This window comes from Mastigoproctus giganteus, chromosome 8 (genome assembly GCF_048544385.1).
Source record: "Mastigoproctus giganteus isolate SK-2022 chromosome 8, ASM4854438v1, whole genome shotgun sequence".
In the NCBI taxonomy this organism is placed as follows: Eukaryota; Metazoa; Arthropoda; class Arachnida; order Uropygi; family Thelyphonidae; genus Mastigoproctus; species Mastigoproctus giganteus.
In genome coordinates this window covers 44488291-44510395 of record NC_143582.1, presented here as the reverse complement: position 1 = coordinate 44510395, position 22105 = coordinate 44488291, and the positions used below count along the sequence as shown (strand labels likewise).

The 22105-nt window shown below is 36.6% G+C and overlaps 1 protein-coding gene across 2 annotated transcripts in view; it reads right to left on the bottom strand.

The window, feature by feature from the left end:
• The window catches only part of LOC150081499 (heterogeneous nuclear ribonucleoprotein F-like), a 210699-nt gene that overhangs the window by 159079 nt on the left and 29515 nt on the right, over positions 1 to 22105 (bottom strand). For both annotated transcript variants that reach the window (XM_090379334.1, XM_090379335.1), the window contains exon 4: positions 6179 to 6322. In XM_090379334.1, coding sequence (XP_090235460.1) covers positions 6179 to 6322 — 144 coding nt within the window. The remainder of the gene's footprint in view (positions 1 to 6178; positions 6323 to 22105) is intronic.

Sequence of the window (22105 nt, the reverse complement as noted above, 5' to 3'; positions counted from 1 at the left end):
TGTGGGTAACAGTAATCTCAGAGTAATTTATCAACTGTGTGGTAGTACACTCAGGGTAGTGGAAAATGAAAAAGACATGGGATAACTGTGCAGTCAGATATGAAATTCTCTGAGCACTGCAGATGTGCTGCTAGGCAGCTCATGGAGTTTTGTCAATGATAAAAAGAAACTTTTCTAGTAGAGATAAGGAGGTGATTATCCCTTTCTACAAGGTCATGGTTAGGCCACATCTAAAGTATCATATACAGGTCTGGAGGCCTCACTTCAGGAAGGATATAGATCTGCTTCAATGGGTCAGAGAAGTAAATAAAAGAGAAGTAAATAAAAATAAACTTAGACACGCTTCATTACTGCAAATTGCAGCGTCTGGAGACTAGGCACCTGCAGGGTGATCTGATTGAGGTGTTTCGGGCCTTGAATGAATTGAGTAAGCTGAATGCGAATTGCATTCTTCCACACAGCATGTGTGGAAGAATTTCCTTAATTTTGCATGCTTTGCACACAGGATGAAAAAAATCTAGGTTTTTTTGAAAGAGCATGCCTCCAGAATATTATCAGCTACCACTCGTTCAACCTTTGTATCATTAGCACACTTCAACACCAAGCTCTCATCAATGACATTAACAGAGATTAAAAAATAAAAGGCCAAACACCGATTCCCATGACACTTGGGATGACATCTTGATCCACTGACGACACTATCCATTTTTAACCACTCTGTCTCCGATCATTTAATCATTTTTTTTACCATAGTACCTTTGCACCAATGGCACATTTTTCCTATTTACAGAATAGACATTCATGGAAAACAGTATCAAAAGCCTCACTACAGATTAAACATACTATGTTGATATTATTCTTAGCATTTAGTTCTTCTGTGCTAATCATATTAGAAAGCAATGACTTCTAGTTTAATATAAGCATTTGCTATTTGATAACAGAGAGCTATTAAGTACTCAATAATTCCTATATTCTATTATATTATGAAATTAACAGGATTGCCTTTATTTTTGATATAGGATGCTTCTTTTTCAACCAACTCTCCTAGTCCAATGCATTAACAATTCTTTGTAAAGGTGATATAGCAACACATTCACAGGAATAAGAGCAACCCACAACCATACACCTTTTGTCTTGTGTAGTAATGTTTGTTCTTCACGCATGCGCATAAATGACCAATCGTCGGATAATAAGATTGGTCTACCGATACTGATTGAATTTTTACATAGCTTCATCTCTAGGGTTTCTGCAATAAGTAATTTATGGTAGCTATGTTGAATATTTATTATTTTTGTTTCATTAAAGCCGAATAAATGCTGTTCATTTATTGCATGCAAAAGTGCTGATGCATCTGAACGACCCGCCCGACCTGAAGCTTTGTGTCGTTTTGCTCAAAGCTGTGCCACCCCCCATGGTAGATTCTACATAGACTGCGTCGCAATTTTTACACATGATGAATCACATGAATCACAAGGTCATGTTGTGATTCGAATGTAGTGTTTGATGGTCAGTTTCTAAAGAACATATATAATTTATTCATGTTTTGCTATAATTTTCATTTCGGTGCCCCTGCATATTTGGTTAAGTTTATTGTAGGATACATGACATATGGAACGGTAAAGAAATATATTTTGGCCATGTCAGATTTTCGTACAATATGTGCTGTGAGGTTATTATTTTTCCCTGTGCTAATGCTTTAACTTTATAGAGGTTAAAGGGTAACCCCTATTTATGAATCTTCTAGTTAGTTCATTTATTTCTGTCATTAGTGAAATCTGAATGGAAGAATATTTAAAAGCGTTAAGAAATTGATTCATCTTGACCGATTTTTTATACAAATAGGGATGATAACTATGGAAATGTAAAAGCATTCCCTTATTGGTGGGTTTTCTATATATACTAAAATTCAGTTTGTGATCTAATCTGTGTAGGGTAAAATTAAGGAAATTAATGAAATGTGTTTCTGCTTCAATTTACAATTTAAATTTTAATCTCGAATGGATATTATTAAAAACCTGTAGAATATTGTTTATTGTCAGATGATCTGTGATAATTAGGATGTCATCCAGATAACTTCTGTAATATGTGATCTGTAGTATAAACGAATATTCTCTAATTTATCTAAGTATAGCTCAGATGAGTCCACTGATGTTTAGGCCCATTGGGAGGCCAAAAATCTCTCTCTCTCTATATATATATATTGGAATTGTGCCTAAAGACATTTAGGTTTAAATATTAAATGGCGTAAGTATTGTAAATATTAGCATTACACGTGCATAAGTTGTATATGTACTTAACTTATTTATACATTTTTGTTTTTAAATTGTTGTACTACTTGGGAGACAAGCTATTTGCAAGTTTTAGGACCTAATTCAGACTTCAAATTTCATTGTAGACCTATTGTGAATAATCTGTACTAAAATGCCCACAAAAGCCTTTTAAAACATTTACAACTTTATATTAACGAGACAGTAGCAACTTAAAAATATATATCACACTTCAAATAATCTAATATTGAATTAATAAGGATACACTGCATATTCCAAAACATAATTATCTCAACTGTGATAGCAAATAAATGACTTTAATTTATAATTTAGCAAAAAAAAAAAAAAAAAAGTAGTTCAAACTAAGGTAAAACAGGTCTTAAATCTTTCTTGAATGCAATTTTCATACAACTCCTATAAATAGATCCATCATGCCAATCTTTCAGCATCTAGAATGCAGCTACAGTTTAAGTTAACAATCACAAGGCCTTGTCTCAAACTAATAATTTGTTCTGTTACCCTTTGCAGTCCAGCTGTAACAATCAAAAATATCTCACTAAAAAGGCCTCTGTGGTCAGGAAATCTATCCATAATTGATGCTGCCAACTCTGACCAATTATAACTTTATAAACATAAATAAAATCGACTATAAAATGTAGTATAATTTAAAATACCATAAATCATATGAATTCATGTCAATCATATAAAAACTTTTGAAAATACTATACATTAAAAGCGTTAAACCTGTACTACTGTAAAACTGAAGCTTTCGGCAGCATCTGCTGCATCAACAATTCATTATAAAGCACTAAGCCTTTCCAGCAGACCAAGGATGTACTATGGTATCTGCACATACTCCATTTCCCGGAAGTGGCACGGGGCTGTACAACCTTAAAATGCTTATCCCTATCCAGGATAACGGCCTCAAAAATGACATTAATCCTATAACCCTTATTCCTATTCAAGCTATGATCACACAAGGAACAAATCCTTAGGCTCTCCAGCCATTCCGGTTCCAGAAACCCTCTACCTTATCTGTAATTACAGCTCCTTTGGCTGTTATACCATGCCCAGTTTCCCAGGCATGTTCCACCACAGCCGACCCAGAGACATTAGCCAACCTACGCGCCCTACTATGCTCCCCCAGTCTACTGCATAATCTGCGCTTAGTCTCGCCTACGCAACATCCCCCCCCACAATCCAGATACTGAATTTTGTAAACCCCACTGTTGTCAACGCCCACAAAGGGGTCTTTAACCGCCACTATCACCATGCTTCTGACCGGAAGCTGCACACAACGTAATTGGTACGATCATAAGATGCGGGCTATTGGCTGTGAAATGCCCAGATAGTAGGGAATGTACGCGGCAGAACCAGGTACCCCCTCCTAGTACCATGTCCACAACCTTCAATCATGTTCCGGGGGTATCCACATCTCATAAGGTCGGCCATGTCACGTTTGATTTCTTCTTCCCTATCCTCCGAGGCAGAGCAGTGCGACCAAGCCCTGCTAATTGAAGCCCTAACCACACTCTTCTTATGACCTTTAGTCTGGGCAGAACCAAAATGAGTATACTGGGCCTGGCACATTTCAGGTAGTCAAAAATATGACTACCTGAAATGTGATATTCAAAAATTATTTATTTTGGGTTTACATGAGCTAATATATATATATATATATATATATATCAGCGTGAAAAAAGTTTAAAAGCTCTAATGCAATATTTCTTCCTAGAAGAAAATACAGTCCATTCCGGTTATTTGAGACACATCGGGATTAGTGCATTTTGGCCCAATTAAGCAGCTGCTCCAATTATCCGAAGTTTCACGTAAATAGTTAAAAATACAATTTACCCCCCCCCCATTTACAATTGGTTCACTGTACAATCAAATCACATTACAACAAATTCAACACAGTAAAGTAACATTCACTATACGATGTACAGTAAGCGCCGGTCATTGTGATCACATTTGCGAATTGAATTTTAATTCTATTAAACACCGATTCTAATTAGCGAAAATAAGAGGAATATTATCCACAGGCTATAAAAGTAAAGAAATATTAAGCACAAATTTACCCTTTATTACCTTACCAATTAAAAAATTAAATGATACATGAAAATCGGAAGAATATACGGAATGATAATCGGAATAATTAATACGTACTGTAATATGTACATACTGGCTAGCTGACATTTCTGTTCATTGACATTTGTGGGTGGGGGTTAAAATTAAAAACAGTAAAAAGATAAGCAATCAATAACAAAGAACACGGCACACACAAATTACAAGTTTTTTTTTTTTTTTTGTAGTTGTTGGCGCATAGGCTTCTGTGGCCATAACCTCCCAAGGTTTCTGCAGTACTTTGATCCAAACCTGAGGCAGGAATCGAACCTGCGACCTTTGGGTTGCCAGGCAGGCACTTTACCCACCCGGCTGGCACAAATTACAAGTAACACAATACGTGCAAGTGACAACAGAGTAACAAGCTTTAAAAATAGGAATGAAGAGAAGTTCTGAAAATTAATTTTTTTTATATGATTGAAGATTTCATGGAAGTGTAAACACATTTCATCATAATAACCCACAGAATTGCAGCTGTTGGTATTATCGCAAATTCAATAAGATCGAGTTTACTGTCCGTTTATGACAGATTTCACTAACAGAAAAGCCCAATAAACAGGTGACTGCTAATTGTTTTTATTGTTTTATGGTTGTGACCTCCAGAATTTTGACCGAACCACATGGTACCGTTGGAGACAATCGTAGGGTAATCTCCAGTCCTGCGGTCTCCTGCCCCAATTAAGCGAAGTAAACCCTGGCTATTTTCTCAATTGGTTTCTGTTTTTTAAGATTCGCCCCTAATAAACGGCTGCCCGATTAACCGGTGGCCCAAATAACTGGAATCCACTGTATTCGCAAATCTTTCCATCCAAATAATCAAAAATATTTTTTTTTCACTACTTCAGAGTACGTACTATTTTGCAGGTGGGCAGAGGTGCTTCATCCAGAATATCTGCAGAAATCTTTCTGCAAACCAATATTTCCTTATATCAGTTTCTTTATTTAGTCCCATGTTGATAACAAAAGCAAAAAATTTATTTAGTGAAACCAAAACCCAGTCAAACCATATGGAAAAATTTGTAAGAGGTTCCTTTATCCCCCTACCGTCAATAACTTCAGAAAGGTCTAACAATTTCTCAATTTTGCCATCAGAAAAGCCTTCACAAAATCTTGAAGGCATATCTAAAGACTTCATTCTAACACAGAGCATCAATTACTTTGCAACTTTGACACTGAAAAAGCAACTCCACCTGACATTAACAATTGAACATAAACATCGACTTAGTTTTTAGATCGTTTATATGAAGTATAAATAGCAGGACAATAATTGAACAAATTTCATAATCTAAACAACATTCATAGTGTAACCACATCCAACTAAAGGAGTACGACCCCACACACACACACACACAGACACACAACATTCACAGTGTAACAACATCCAGCTAAAGAGTATGACACACACGACACCTCCAATTAACAATCGAATACAAGTCAATTGAAGATTTCAGACTGATTACATTAAATGTAAATAAATAGTAGTACAAAAATTGCACCAACACAGTGGGAAATGCCAACAAATGTGGTGTATGCAACATTAGACTGGAAATGGAATTTTATAATGTTGCAATGGGTGCTACACTGGACTGCAAAGAGTTAAATATTTTTTAATACTGTTACTGTTAAGAACACAATAATTTTATTTGAATATTTATATTGGTGCTCTGCCACATTAAATATTTAAAGTTCTTAGCTAATGTAACAAGTTTTGGAATGTATACACACATCAGAAAGTTGACTGTTAAGCAGGTATTTTTGTGCTAATATAGAAATAAAAAGAATTTTACCGGAAAAGAATTGGGCAATTTCTTCCTTCGAGCATCCAAATGGAAGACCTCTTAAACGTACACAGCAGTCATTAAGAGCATCCTCGCTGTGAAGTCCACTCCGTTTGACCACCCATTCCATTTCACTCTTGTCTGACTTGAAGACTATAGAAAACCATTGCAAGTATTCATTAGGAAAATATATCACTTTATTTCTAAACAAGGAAATTAAAGAATTAAACAAGCTATTCTAAAATGTAACTTTACAAATTTCTTATCTTAGCCATTTCCAAAGGAACATATGTAGAGGTTTTCCCAAGATTATTTCATTTATAATTCAAATAATGCATTCGTTATTGTTGTTTTGAAACCTTCCATAATGTGCCACCACTTCTTGAGTTTACACCTAATATCAGACAGGTGCAGCACAAAAACAGCTTTTAAAATTAGAGGAGTTTATTTCTGTCAGAAAATGTTGTTATGTTATTTGTTGTTATTTGGTTTTTTTTTAGGAGCATTAGCAACTAAGGCCATATTGCTCCGGGATATGCGGTAGTCATTCCCTGACCTTTTCGCATCCTCCATATTTGGTGGTGACGGGCTTGAACCCCGGTCTAATCAAGAAGCGTGTGTTACGCACTACTGCTCCTTCCCACCTGGCTACGGAGGCGCCAGAGAAAATGTTGTCAGATTTCGGTTTAAAAATGCCAAAATTCTTTTTGGAACTCAGAATGAAAAATATGAAATTGAATAAAAAGATTTAATTACACAGACACAGAAGATAGCATATAATGCATATCCTTTATTCTGAAATATGTGGCATTTCCCAATTATTCAAGTTTCCCTGTTTTACAAGTTCTTAATAGCTTTCCCTTAAACAAAAAAAAAAAAAAAAAAAAAAAAAAATCCCAACAAAGCACATATGCATTTCCACCATAACTGTGTCATAACCTAAATTTATATCACAATGGAAAAAAAAAAAAAAAACACTTTATGCAGTAAAGCATATTTAAGAACTGTGAAATGCATACATAAAGTTCAGAACTTCAACAATTTTTGGCATATAATTCCAAAACATTCAATATTTTCAAGAAGCTAAATAGCTTAATTACTGCTTCAAGGTTAATAAAACTTCAAATATGCAAAATTAAATGCTGTTATCTCTCTCTCTCTCTCTCTCTTTCTGATAGCTGTTTATGAATAAATTGCATCTTTTATCCAGTGCAATGCTCTTCCAGCATAATGCATATCAAATTTAAAGCAATTAATAAGCATACCTTTATTCAAAATTATGTCTAAAATTTCTAATGTTACAGGTGTGAGATAAAATGAAACATTTATCTTAATTTCAACCTTGTGACTCGTTTTTACTTATAGAACATTTTCTTTTAATTTGTGAAATTAATATCACTAAATCACTTTCCACTGTGTAGCTTTCAAATAACCATAACATCTAAGCAAAATACTACTTTGGTACCATCTATTTATGCATTTTAATCATTCTCGTCTAAATTCAACAACTGTTCAAAAAAAAAAAAAAAAAACGGTTCTCTGACAGCAGCCTGACAATGCTATACCATGTAGTCTGTATTTCTATTTAAGCTTAGGGTTTATTTTGTATTGCAACAACTACATGAGCAAAATACATACAAATTTTAAATGATTATGCACAGCTTTACTGAAGATACTTTAGTGAAATAACACTAATTTGTTAACAAGATGCCTTATTTACCAGTTGAAATTATAATGAATTTTATGTTGCTTAATTCAACTACAGCTGAATTATGCAACAACTGTTGACTGGTCATTATTTAGACCTACAAGCAACTATAAAACATAATGCTTAATACTTGTCAAAATGCTTGATATTTACATTTGTTTTCCTCCTTTAACAGAAAACAAAACAAAACAACAAAAAAAAAATTAACTATGCAAGATAAAATTAACCATTAAGCTTTTGGCAATTAAACTGAACATTTTTTTTTTCCTTTATAATGTCCATCGCAAAAATTACCAAATTATAAGAAATAATAATTTTATCTTAATATATTAATAAAGAAATTGTTTTTTTTTTTTTTTAACTTAGATGGAATTCATTTTAATATGAATATTACTATTTAAACAATAAATTATATTGGTCTGCATTTCTTGTTTCCAAAGTTCTTTGCATCTACATTGACACATGAGTGTGTCAATGTAGATGCAAAATAATCATTCAGATTATTAGTTATCTAATAGTCTTAAACAAGTCTATTTTCTATAGACATATTTCTTTGACTGCTGCAATCAAACATGATTTAATTAACTCATCATCAGTAAACAGCTTTCCTTGCTTGGCTAACAAATGAGTCACTCAAACTTATTTTGGTTGCAGCCTCATTTTAATTTTTTATTTTTGCGAAGAAATTCTGCTGTGATAAGATAGTCCATTTTAAATTTCCTAATTTTTCTGACTGTTGATTCCCTGTGAGTTGGGAATATTGTGATGAGTGCTTAGTTTGGTAATGTCGACATATACTGTATTCTTTTAGCACCGCTATAGTGTCATTGCATAATAAACACAATCCTTTGGCATCTAATTCGATAACAAAATAATCCACACTCCACAGAGCATTAAAAGTGTGACATTCGAAGTCCACTTTTCTTGTTCTGACACAATGGATATGCACTGGTAATAAAATAAAATGTCACAGTACTGTGAAACGTGGTCAAGTTATCACTGCGATTTGTAGTGTGCCAAGCAGCAGTGTGAAGCGATGGAGCGCCACATATGGTCTATGTTGCAACTACTCAACTTTGCTGTTGTAGCACGAAAGCAGACAGCTACAATATGGAAACGAATGAGCGTGGCTGTGTTCCAATAAAACTTTATTCATAGACACTGAAATTTGAATTTCATAAAATTTTCACATTGCCAGGAAATATTATTCTTCTTTCAATTTTTTTTCAACCATTTAAAAATATAAAAACCATTGTCAACTTGGGGGCCGTAAAAAAACATGCAAAGGGCCAAATCCGGCCCGACCCCTCTTTTTAATCCGGCCCGCGGGTTAATATTGTTTTTTACGTGAAAAAAATTTAAAATAAATCAAATTACGCGCTGCAATAGCTGATAGTCGAGTTGAGAATAATGACCTCCACATGGCACTACTGACGCCGCATATTCGCATTCTGTCGTCTACCGCAGAACAAGTGTTGCCAGCATTTCTCTCAGTTTTGCTTTAGCGGTGCACGGAGAATTGTCTGTCACGGCACTCTGCGATTCCCCCCCTTTTTATTTATTACCCACCATTTCCCTGTCACCCTCAAGACCAAATATGAAGAGAAAAGTGGACTTTGCATGTCATGCTTTTAAAGCTGAATGGAGTGTGAATTATTTTGTCATAGAAATAAATGACAAAGTATCATGTTTATTATGTAATGACACAATAGCTGTGTAAAAAGAGTACAATATACGTCATCATTACCAAAGTAAGCACACAGCACAATATTCAAAAACTCACAGAAAATCAACGGAAGCTAAAATTGGAAAGTTTAAAACGTAATGCATCATCACAACGCAATTTATTCGTTAAAATAAAAAATGACAATGAAGCAGTAACTAAAGCAAGCTTACGAATAGCTCATTTATTAGCCAAGAAAGGGAAACCATTTACCGATGGTGAATTAATTAAATCACGTTTGCTTGTGGCAGCCGAGGAAATGTGTCCAGAGAAAATGGATTTGTTTCGATCTGTCAGTCTTTCGGCGAGAACAACTGTTAGAAGAGTTGAAGACATCAGGAGCCACATGAAGAGTCAATTAAAAGATAAAGCAAAAAATTTCAAGTGGTTTTCGTTGGCTCTTGATGAGTCTACGACATTACTGATACTGCCCAATTGTTGCTTTTATTCGAGGAGTCAATACTGAGTTTCAGGTTACTGAAGAATCAGTTTCTATGAATAGTCGCATGGAACAACTACAGGCGAAGATATCTTCAAGGAAGTCGAGAAAACGAGAAAACAATTTGCAATGGAATCAGTTAAAATGTGTCACAACTGATGGTGGTAAAAATGTGTGGAACGGGGAAAGGATTAGTTGGACAAATTTTTAAGGCTTGTGAAGAAGCTAAATGTTCAAAACCCCTGGTAATTCATTGTATTATTCACCAGCAGGCTCTTTGTGGAAAACACCTCAATCTGTCACGTGTTATTGAACCAGTTGTGTCAGCGGTTAATTTTATTCACTCTCATGGACTTAACCATCGTCAGTTTCGTATTTTTTTATTAGAGATTGAAGCCGAATATCCTGATTTGCCCTACCATATAGCAGTTCGATGGCTCAGCAATGGAAAAGTTTTATTGAGATTTTTTGAACTCAGAGAAGCAATAGAAATTTTTCTAAATGAGAAAAACTGCCCACAACCACTATTATCTGACAATGAATGGCTATGGAAATTAGCATTTGCTACAGACATCGTGGGATATCTTAACGAATTTAACTTAAAATTACAGGTGAAAACAGTACTCATATGTGAAACGTATTCTGTCATAAAGTCATATCATCAAAAATTTGCATTGTTTGAAACACAAATCACATTAACCAAGTTTGACCATTTTCCATGCTGTAAAAAATTTCAAATATTAGCGAAATCCCCATTCCCAAAAAAATTTGCGGCGGATATATTTTCTGAACTTAAACTACAGTTACAACAACGTTTTCGGATCTTGATGCAAGTGCAAAACACATTTCCTTATTTCAAAATCCATTTGGCTGTACAATTGAGGAGCTTCCATCAGACCTTCAATTGGAAGTGACTGATCTGCAAAATGATGCTATGCTAAAGGTTAGGTTTAAAGAAATGGATCTAACCCAATTCTATAAATATCTTTTGGAAGATAAATACGGTCAATTAAAATCATATGCATGGGGATTTATATCTGTATTTGGGAGTACTTACTAATTTGTTTCATAAAACAAATTATATATATATATACGGAATATAATAATTTTATTCTTTATATACAGGGTGTCTCAAAAATATTGGTACAAATGTTTAGGGGAGGTAGGTAACATCTAAAGGAATGTAAATCGCATTGGAACCCATAACCAGAAACGTCACGGGAAAGTAGTAGCACAGGCACAAGAAGCAGAAAAGACACAAGACAGTGTCACTGGAGTACGAGATGGATGCATTTCATGATGTTACAACAGATGCTCGAAGGTTCTACCATGAGACGTGATGCATGCGTTGTTTGTTATTTAGTTTTTAGGAGCATTAGCAACGAAGGCCATATTGCTCCGGGGATATGCGGTGGTCATTCCCTGACCTTTCCGCACCCTCCGTATTTGGTAGTCACGGGCTCGAACCCCGGTCTAATCAAGAAGCGTGTGCTATGCACTGCTGCTCCTGCCCACCCGGCTACGGAGGCACCGGATGAATGGATTGGCAGACACGGTCGAACACACCTGGAGTTTCTTTGACAGTAGCAGCAGTGCAGACGAGTCTCGCCACGAGATCTCTTTCCATCTCCACAGGCGATTCATACACGATAGATTTGAGGGCCCCCACAGAAAGAAATCGAGGCTCGATAAATCAGTTGAGCGTGGGGCCACGCAACGGGTCCACCACGGCCAATCCATTGATGCCTGAAACACCTGTTCAAATGGTCACGAACACACCTTCCATAATGGGCAGGTGCCCCGTCATGTTGAAACCAAATGTTGCGTCTCACATTTGCTGGAACATCGTCAAGTAACCCTGGTAGAACTTGTTCAAGAAAGATCCGATATTTAGCGGAGTTCATGCGGAATGGTAACAGGTATGGGCCGACTAAGCAGTCACCGACCATACTTGCCCACACCGTGTGGGCCCTCTGCTAATCCATACACTAGATGCATGTGTGCCAGCTTACAGTTCGCATATCAATACATGCTCTTAGTGCGGTGACTACTGCTTGAATGAGTAAACCAGAAATTTTCCTTCTCGCGAACTGATGAACAGTGCCGTGTACCGACTTACGGTGACGTTTCCGGTTATGGGTTCCTATGCGATTCACATTCCTTTAGATGTTACCTACCTCCCCTAAACGTTTGTACCAATATTTTTGAGACACCCTGTATAATATGTTTATTAATAAATGGAAATATTTTATTCATTTTTTTTGTAAGTGTCAGCATGTGTATATAAATATTATGTAAAATATCACTTCCTAATAAAAAGATTTTGAAACTGTTTTTTTTTTGTTGCTCTATGAGTAGAATTACCAATGTAAATATAATAAAAATATCTTCGAGCTTGCTACCTGGCCCGGCGAGCCTAAAAATTTTACGATCTTTTTTCTTTTCTTTCTTTTATGTAAACCCCAAACACGAGAGGTGTTAGAACCTATAGTACTTAGTACTGTGCTTGGGTTGGAGGTTGAGAAGACGAAAGAAGATATTTGTTGACATTGAACTTGAACTTCTGTAGATTGTAATTTTCAGGAAATACGTATGAAGGAAGGTTGTTCCAGAAAACGGCAGCTGAATGAATAAATGAGGAAGATGAAAAGTTGGTTCTGTGAGTTTGAAGTTGGACAGTAAATGGATGTTGGCTGGTGCCGGCACTGTTTTGAAAGAGAGAGCAGGAATTATAGAAGCTAATTCAGAAGAACAGTGCCCATGGAAGTATCTGTAGAAAAGGCATGCAGCAGAAACAGTACGTCTATGAGACAGTGAGTGGAGAGACTCTGTTAGAGATGAATCATTAATTAACCTAACTGCCCTCTTCTGAATGGAATCAAGAAGCCTGAGAGAGGTTTTGGGGGCACCACCCGAGATGTGGGAACAATATTCCATGGCAGGGCGGATTTGCGATTTATACAGAGTGAGCAGCTGTTTGGAAGAAAAGTAACGCCGAGAGCGAAAGAGAAAACCAAGTTTTTTAGATGCAGAAGAAGCAATATTTGTAATGTGCTTGTGCCAAGAGAGATTAGAAGTCAGGGTTATCCCCAAAAGAGATATATCATTTTGCCTAGAAATCGGAGTGTCACTAAAGATAAGCAAGAGATAAGCGAGATATAAGACAAGACTGAGTTTTAGAAGGGTTGACATCAACTAAGTTGTGTTTGCCCCACTGGAGAATTACCTGAAGATCGGCATTTAAGGAATTGGCAGCAGATTTTCGAGATGTTGAAGCTGATTGAGCAGGATCTAGCCCTTTCCAAAATAAGTTTACCGACCCCTGCTCTAGACCATGTCAGATTCGGGATCATCAGCTGCCATCAGGCACATCTTCAAGAACACCTAATGGAAAGTGGTACTTTGAGTTCAGTTCCCTGGGTTAATTGCCTTACAGCCAAAGTAATGTTGTTTGGGAGTATGCAATGCTCCACTTGTTCTTTGCAATATAACCTGCTACATTTATGCACAAAAGTAGCAGTCATTAATATGACTCCTACTTTTGTTGTGGCTTTCTTTTTCCTCATCTCCACACCACAAGCTCTCTACATATATACAGCACATTATTGGAGGCCCAAGTTTTATCTTGGTCACCTAAATTAATTTTAAAATATGTAGCATATACATTTTTCACAAATGTTACATCCTGCCTTTGTTTTGCCACAATAGACCACAAATGTAACAAAATATATTTGGACTGCTCACAACCACAAGTTGCCATTGTCAAAGACACAGAATATGAAAACCACATTAGAAGCAGACACTAGTTAGCATGATGGCACCATAAAACAACCAAATGTGAAAGAAACACTTCACAGCTTTACATAGCTGCCCAGCTTCAAGGATTCAACATACATAAACACATCTGTGCAGACCCATACCTGTTAGTCACTAAGAAAGCATTTCTTACCATTTGTAAAAAAGAAAACTGTATGTGATGTGTAAAAAAGTTTGAATTTTTAGAATTAGCACTAAAAATACACCCAGAAACACTTTGAATTTTGGAACACCAAAATCTACTTAGAGCAGTGTTATCCTTAGATCACACAAGTACAATGAAACGGTTGTGCATTACAGCCCAATGATGTTATCTTGCATTCTTATTTTGAAATGTAGTCTAACATATCTGATGGCTATGGTAAGAAAGTAAGCAGAAATTTGCAGAATTTTTTTTTAATTTTGAAAAAATTATTGTAGGTTTACTATTTCTTAAAAAAATCTTGTAAAAAGAAAAAGACAGGAAAAACTGTTATTTCAAAACCATAGAAGAGTCAAATCATGTTAAAAAGACTAATTCTCCATCACAAGAGAGTTGACAGATTTGTACATGTTAGAAAAGTACTGCAGAAATTGTGAAATAATGGTTCTTTTCAATTATATTCGTTACAACAAAATTTTGATATAGTCAAATTAACAAAATGATACATGCCCCTCCCCCCTCCCAAGAAATTCGCTGCAATGAAATTTTCTATACAGTTGAAACCCATTAAAACACGATTCATTAAAAAGTGATTCCGCTTATAATGCGACCCATTTTTCATCAGTTGAAATGTGTTTTACGGTCACCAAAGATCTACATTTTGTATTCCTTGTGAACATGTGACGATACTTTCAGTTTAATGCAAATCCACATTATCCTTTAATTTCTGTAAGAACAATAATAAACAACTTGTAACTTTACTTGTTGACTTGTATTGCAGAGGTACTTGTTGGTTTGCAAACTGGACTTAAATTTCTTGAAACTGAAAATGTAGATTTCCCCTTCAATTTTACAGTTAACAACACACCTTATTGAAATTATTAAAAAGAAACAAACAGATGCAATGAAAGTCAGAGGCTTGAAAATGAATGATGTTAAAGCTTCCAATGGAAGGATGGCTTGAGGAAGTTAGAATACAGCATAACATTTCATCTAAAGCGATAAATGATGAAGAAAATCTACCAATGGTAAACATGTTACAGAGTCGCATCAGAAAGTGTGACTGGAATCCATGCATCATAGGATAAAAAGATATTTTTAATTGTGATGAAACCAGATTTTTCAAAGCCTTAAGAGATAAAACAATGTATTTCAAGGATGAAAAACTTAGTGCCGGGAAAATCTCAAAAGAGGTTAATTGTCATGATATGCATGAAACGTTACCTGACATGCAAATAAAAATTCTTGGATGACAAGGGTAATAATAGCTGTATCGCCACTGAAATTTCATGACAGAATAAAGAGAGCAAACAGGAATGTCATTTTATTTCTTGATAATGCTACACCACACTCAACCTGTCAAGAATGTTAAGTTGGCTTTTCTACCCACCAAATACAACTGCAAGAAATAAAACAGATTAGACAAATTCAGTAAGCAAAACCTATCACTGTATGATGCAATTTTTTTTTTTTTTTGTATGTATTCTACCACGAACAGAGAGAGAGAGAGAGAGAGAGAGAGAGAGAGAGAGAGAGAGAGAGAGAGAGAGAGAGAGAGAGAGAGAGAGAGAGAGAAAGCATTTAAAATTGTTTTTATTGGTGTTCATGGCAACTTAAACTGCAAACTTGTTCACAGGAAACACTCGAAACTATTGCTGACTTAATAAAGGACTAACTCTTAACACTTGACCACAAGAAACCAAAAAGATGAGTTAGTAAGAGGGATCAAGTAAAAGATTTAAGGAATTTTTTAACAGTGGAAATTGAACAGCAAGGTAATAAGGAAGAAAATGAAAATAATACAGAAAGCTTTACTGATGAAGTACTAAACATTGAAAATTATTCTGATACCACGAACTGTGTAGAATAGGAATATCAAATATACAACCCATGGGCTAAATCCAGTTCTAAGCTGCACAAGGTTCTGAAAATTATAAAATTAGAAATATAGTTGTAAAGTTAAAGTAAAAATACTACAAAACTAGTAAAGGTGGCAATGCTACTCACAACAAAGATGCCACACAATGTAAACATACTGTCATCAGTACACAAGACACAGAAAGTTGAGTTTCCTATGATCTAGAAAGGTTTGAATGTTAGGTGATTGTTCTAGAATGGAATCTTCTTGAAGCTGGACAGACTATATAAATCCCAGACATTGCATGACAAAAACTTGAGTATAGCAAGGCAATAAATGTGTGTTCCCTCATGTGAGCTGCTACATGTGACCTAAAAACTGAGGTCGAGGGTTTCCTGTGCGGACGTGCCTTTCTGCCGCTCTTGGAATAGAGAAGTTTTTTCTGATTTATTAGTTTAAATTGACATATTAACTTATTTCTAGAGTAGCTTTATATTCCTATTTACGGTACTTAAAGTTAAAATAACTTAGATAGAGATTTTGTAGGTATTACTTAGTATCGGAAAGGGTATCAAATCCACGTGTTTACCGTTCATAAACGGCCGCCATTGTTACGTGAAAATTAATCAGTAAAATCTATTAATCTTGTCGAACTTCATTGGCAATTAAATTGTAATTTTAACTATACATATAACCACTTAGGTTACGGAACATAAATAATTAGTAAAAATAAATAATTAATACATAACTTGATACAGAAGTTATATAAAGGGATTTCGTAGATAACACTCGTTACTGAAGCGCGATACAGCATATCCGGAATTCAATAGCATTAGCTTTGTATAGTATAGTGCATAATATAATATTGTCAATTAATCAGTACATCTATTAATCTTGTTAAACTTCATTGTCAATTAAATTGTACTTTTAACTATATATATATAACGACTTAGAGTACAAACATAACAAATAATTAATACATACTTGATACGGAAGTTATATAAAGGGAACTCGTAGATAACACTCGATACCGAAAAATAAATATAGCGTTATAACTGTGTTAAGATACAAGTTTAAGGTTTTAATTTTGTTCTGAAATTGTAATTTTATTGACATTTAAATCGAAATCATGACTCTGACCAGAGCAGCAAAGCAAAAGGCTCAAGCTAATGGGAGTGCTGTGACTCAGGGGAGAACTGAGGGGGGCGGTTGCCCCCTGAATCACGGCCTTTTAAGATGCACTGTTTGCTTGATGTTTGCGGAGCAATCGGGTACGGGACATGATACTGCCATGGGGGATGTCTTTGTGTGTGCACAATGCAAGGAGTGCAAGGAAATTAGGCGACAACTCGGCGTTGTTATGGGCCTATATGAGACCTTGAAGGACAGGGTGGTTGCCCTCGAAGGAAATAAATTGAGGGGCCCATCAAGCTCTCAGCTGCCCACATCAACACCAGAGCTTGGACTTGGTCATCTTGCAACACAGAGGCAGCCCCCAAGGCAGAATGCACTGGTCCAACAGGAACTAGTAGTTGTTGGTGACTCAATTGTCAGGGAAACGGGGAACATGCTTTGTAAAAAGGATAGGTGGAACAGGACCAGGGTATGTCTGCCAGGGGCAAAGTTTGATGACGTTGTAGAGCAGATATCATCTTTTAAGGGCACAAAAGGTGATATAGTTGTACATGTTGGCACTAATGATATTAAGAGTAGGAGACCAGCGGAATTACTTAACAAGTACAGGTCACTGTTGAAAAAAAGCCGTGAAGTAGGGTTGAATTTGAAAGTGTCTGCAATTGTGCCCAGACACGATAGGAGGGAGTATATAATGAGAGCCTTGTCGATCAATTCGGCCCTGGAAAGATTGTGCAAGGCTGAAGGGGTAGAATTTTTTTCAGCCTGGACTGTACTTGTTAACAGGAGAGATTGCTTCTACAGGGATGGGATACACTTAAATAGAAAGGGTGCAAGAATATTTGCTGATGCTATCGAGGCAGTGTTAGGTGGGTCGGAAAACTGCTAGCTTGGGGGGAGACAAAGACTAATGGATTAACAGTAGCCACTGGCAGAGGTGAAAGAGATTCTTGCACTGCTTCTATTGGAATGAGCAGAAGCCTGAAAAACAAGATGCAGGATATTTCAGAGACTGCTGGAAGTCATTGCGGTACAAGTAAACACATGGGTTGTGTTAGGGTAGCTAAGAATAGAAACAGGTGCATGTATACTTGCGTGTACACTAATGCTAGGAGTTTAGTAAATAAATTTGATGAATTTGAGGTATTACTCAAAACATCAAAGGCAGATATTGTTGGGATATCAGAGACGTGGTGTCACACAGATATAAGGAATGCAGAACTGGAATTTGGGGAGTACAACGTCTACAGAAAGGATAGACAGGATAGGAAGGGAGGAGGGGTTATGCTATTAGTTAAAAAACACATAAAATCCAAGGAAGTGAAGCCAGTTGACATCGCTGGACAGTGCAGTGTTGAGTCAGTTTGGTGTGACATAAGCATAGGTAAATCAAAATTGAGAGTAGGAGTGTGCTATAGGCCTAATGACTCTGATGAGTATAATAAGATACTGTACAGGGAAATAGAATGGGCCAGTAAATCAGAGAGTCTTATAATGGGGGATTTTAATTTCCCAGATATTGACTGGAATTTGTGGGTTGGTCACTCACACACTAGCAAGGCTTTTGTGGATTTATTGGATGATTGTTTTCTACACCAGCATGTTCGGGAGGCAACTAGAGGGAGTAATACTCTTGATCTGATTATCAGTAGTGATTCTTCATGCATTAGGAATCTGCAGATAAATGAACCACTGGGTGGCAGTGATCACAGTGTGCTGAAGTGGGATTTACTCAAGGAGGTAACTACCATCAGAGGTAGAGGGAAGGGTTTTTGCTTTCGTAAAGGCGACTACGATGGTCTGAGACAGTATTTAAATTCTATACAGTGGGACCAACTGATGATGTTACCAACAGCAAATTCAAAATGGGAAGCATTCAAGGAACTAATCTTGGAAGCTACCAGGCTTTACATACCAACCAAGAAATATTGTTCAAGGTTCAGGCCTAAATGGTTGTCAGATGAACTAATGAGACATATGGCAGAGAAGAAAAATGCATGGGATACATACAAATTAATGGGTGACGTGGAAGCCTATGATAGCTATAAGTTGGTCTGTAACCAAGTCACAAAGGAGATTAGGCAGGCAAAGGCAGATTATGAGAAATCCTTGGCAAAGGATGCAAAGAAAAACAGAAAAGAGTTCTTTACCTATTTAAACTCAAGAAGGAAAGGGATGAATCAGATTGGTCCACTGGATGTTGATGGTTCAACAGTTGAGGATCCAGCTCAGGTGGCTAACAATCTAAACGAGTATTTTGCATCTACATTCACACATGAGGAGTTATTCAGGAAGGGGAATGTCGTAGGTGAAGTAAACATTGGCAGTGAGCTAGATGATTTTCTAATAACTGAGAGGAAAGTGGAGGAGAAATTGTTGAGGATAAACATAAAAAAGGCACCCGGGGTGGATGGGATCTATCCAGTTATATTAAAGGAGGCAGCAAAGGAAGTAAGCAAACCCCTAGCCATAATTATGAGAGCTTCTTTGGACTCAGGGGAGGTACCCATGGACTGGAGATGTGCAAATGTAACCCCAATTCACAAAGGAGGATCAAAGGCTGACACAAGTAATTATAGACCTGTTAGTTTAACTTCTGTTCCAGGAAAATTAATGGAGGCACTGGTTAAAGAAGCACTGCAGGATCATCTGGACAAGAATTCAGTTATAGCTCAGACACAGCATGGGTTTGTTAAGGGCAGGTCTTGTCTGACCAATTTGATTGGATACTATGATGTAGTCACAAAAGAACTGGATGCAGGGAATAACTTTGATATTATATATTTGGATCTTAGAAAGGCTTTTGATACTGTTGTGCATGGAAGACTGCTGCACAAATTGGAGAAGTGTGGCATTCGAGGCAAATTGCTGCTATGGATAAAGGGGTGGTTGAGTGGCAGAAGACAGAGAGTGGTAATCAATGGACACTGCTCAACGTGGACTAATGTTATTAGTGGAGTTCCTCAGGGTTCAGTGTTGGGTCCATTGTTGTTTTCTGTATTTATAAATGATATTGATGATGGTGTATCAGGCTTAATGTCCAAGTTTGCAGACGATACAAAGGTTGGCAGGGTTGTTAAGGACACTACTGATACTATGCTGCTGCAACAGGATCTGGAAAGGTTGAGCAGATGGGCTGAGAGGTGGCAAATGAAGTTTAACATTGACAAATGTAAAGTACTACATATGGGAAACAGTAACCCCAGATCAACGTATCAACTCTGTGGTACTACGCTGATAGTGGTAGAGAATGAAAAGGACCTGGGGGTAATTGTGCAGGCAGATATGAAGTTCTCTGAGCAGTGCAGACGAGCTGCAAGAGTAGCTCATGGTGTCTTGTCAATGATATACAGGAATTTTTCTAGCAGGGACAGGGATGTGATTATTCCCTTGTATAAGGCATTGGTCAGGCCACACCTTGAGTACTGTATACAGGTCTGGAGGCCTCATTTCAAGAAGGATGTAGAGCTGCTGGAACGAGTACAGAGAAGGGCAACAAGATTAGTGAATGGAACAAAGGGTTGCTCTTACGAAGAAAGGCTTAAGTTTTGCAAATTACAGAGCCTGGAGACTAGGCATCGCCGAGGTGATCTGATAGAGGTGTACAAGGCTTTGAATGGCTTGAGCATGCTCAATGCCGATGGGATTCTTCCTCTTGCTCAGAATAATCACCTGAGAGGGCATAAATTCAAATTGAGGAAGGACGGATGTCGGATAGATGTGCGGAAATTCGCCTTTAGCCAGCGGGCAGTTGGTTTGTGGAATAGACTTCCATCGCTTGTTGTGGAAGTTGATAGCCTAAACAAATTTAAGGCTCAGCTGGACAGGTATTTCGAACGAATTGAGGGGTGAAATGGGAGTAGTGGTTGTTTTTTTTTTTTTTTTTTGGCTGATGCTGAATAAGCTTGCTTTCTTGCATCATATGCCTCTACTAATGCTAATGCTAGTCACTGACACAGCTGTCGTCAGCTGCGTGTGTATGAGCAAAGTATCAGTAGAATTAAATTTATTGTATGGTAAATTTTATGATTACATATTACCTATGTCGCGTCAAAGAAGAAAAGTAGACATTGAATGCTAGGTGTTCCCTGATAAATGTAAACTCTTGTATTTTTTAACTGGATGGAAAGAAAAGCCATTATTCTTAACATGTTGGCAAAATGCTGCAGTCACAAGAGAGATATCATGACTTCAAACATACATCCCAAAAATTAGAAAAGGATCTGAAATCAGAGCAATCTATTTTTACAAATATGCATAATACTAGTAATGTGAAAGTCAGAGCAAGTTTTGCTATTTGTCAAGAGAATGCAACTTTTATTATCTGAAGGCACCTCAAAAACTGCACGATGAAAGCTGCAAGCATTTTATGTCCAGAAAATTTTATGAGAAAGACTTTTCTCATAATGCAGTTACCAAACAGATATCCAAAAAATCAAACAATTTAATAAATTAGCTCAAAGAAAAGGCAAAAACATTTACATTTTTTTTTTTTTTTTTCAATTGCAACTGATGAAAGTACTGACATTTTTGATATCGTTGTTGTTTGGTTTTTAGGAGCATTAGCAACTAAGGCCATATTGCTTCAGGATATGCGGTGGTCATTCCCTGACCTTTCCGCATCCTCTGTATTTGGTGGCAATGGGCTCGAACCCCGGTCTAATCAAGAAATGTGTGCTACGCATGCTGCTCCTTTCCACCTGGCTACGGAGGCACCTCATTTTTGATATCATGCAACTAGCAATACTCATACATGGTATTGAACAGAAATGAATATCACTGACGTCACTGAATCATGGAGTTAGTATCAATGAATTATACTATTGTAGAGATGATATATTCAATGCTGTCATCACTTTGGATAAATTTGTTATGGGCTCGTCAAAGGCATTGAGCATTGTAACAGATGGAGCAAAGTCAATGGTAGGCTATAAAATGGGAGCAGCTTCTAGATTAAAAGATAAAATTCAAAGATGAATCCAAATCAGGTATTTAATACTTTTGATCATTGTATTTTACAACAGGAGACTTTGTATGAAAATTATAAATGTGGCACATCTAATGAGCATTGTCATTAAAACAACAAATTTATATGAAGTTCAGCTCTCAACCATCA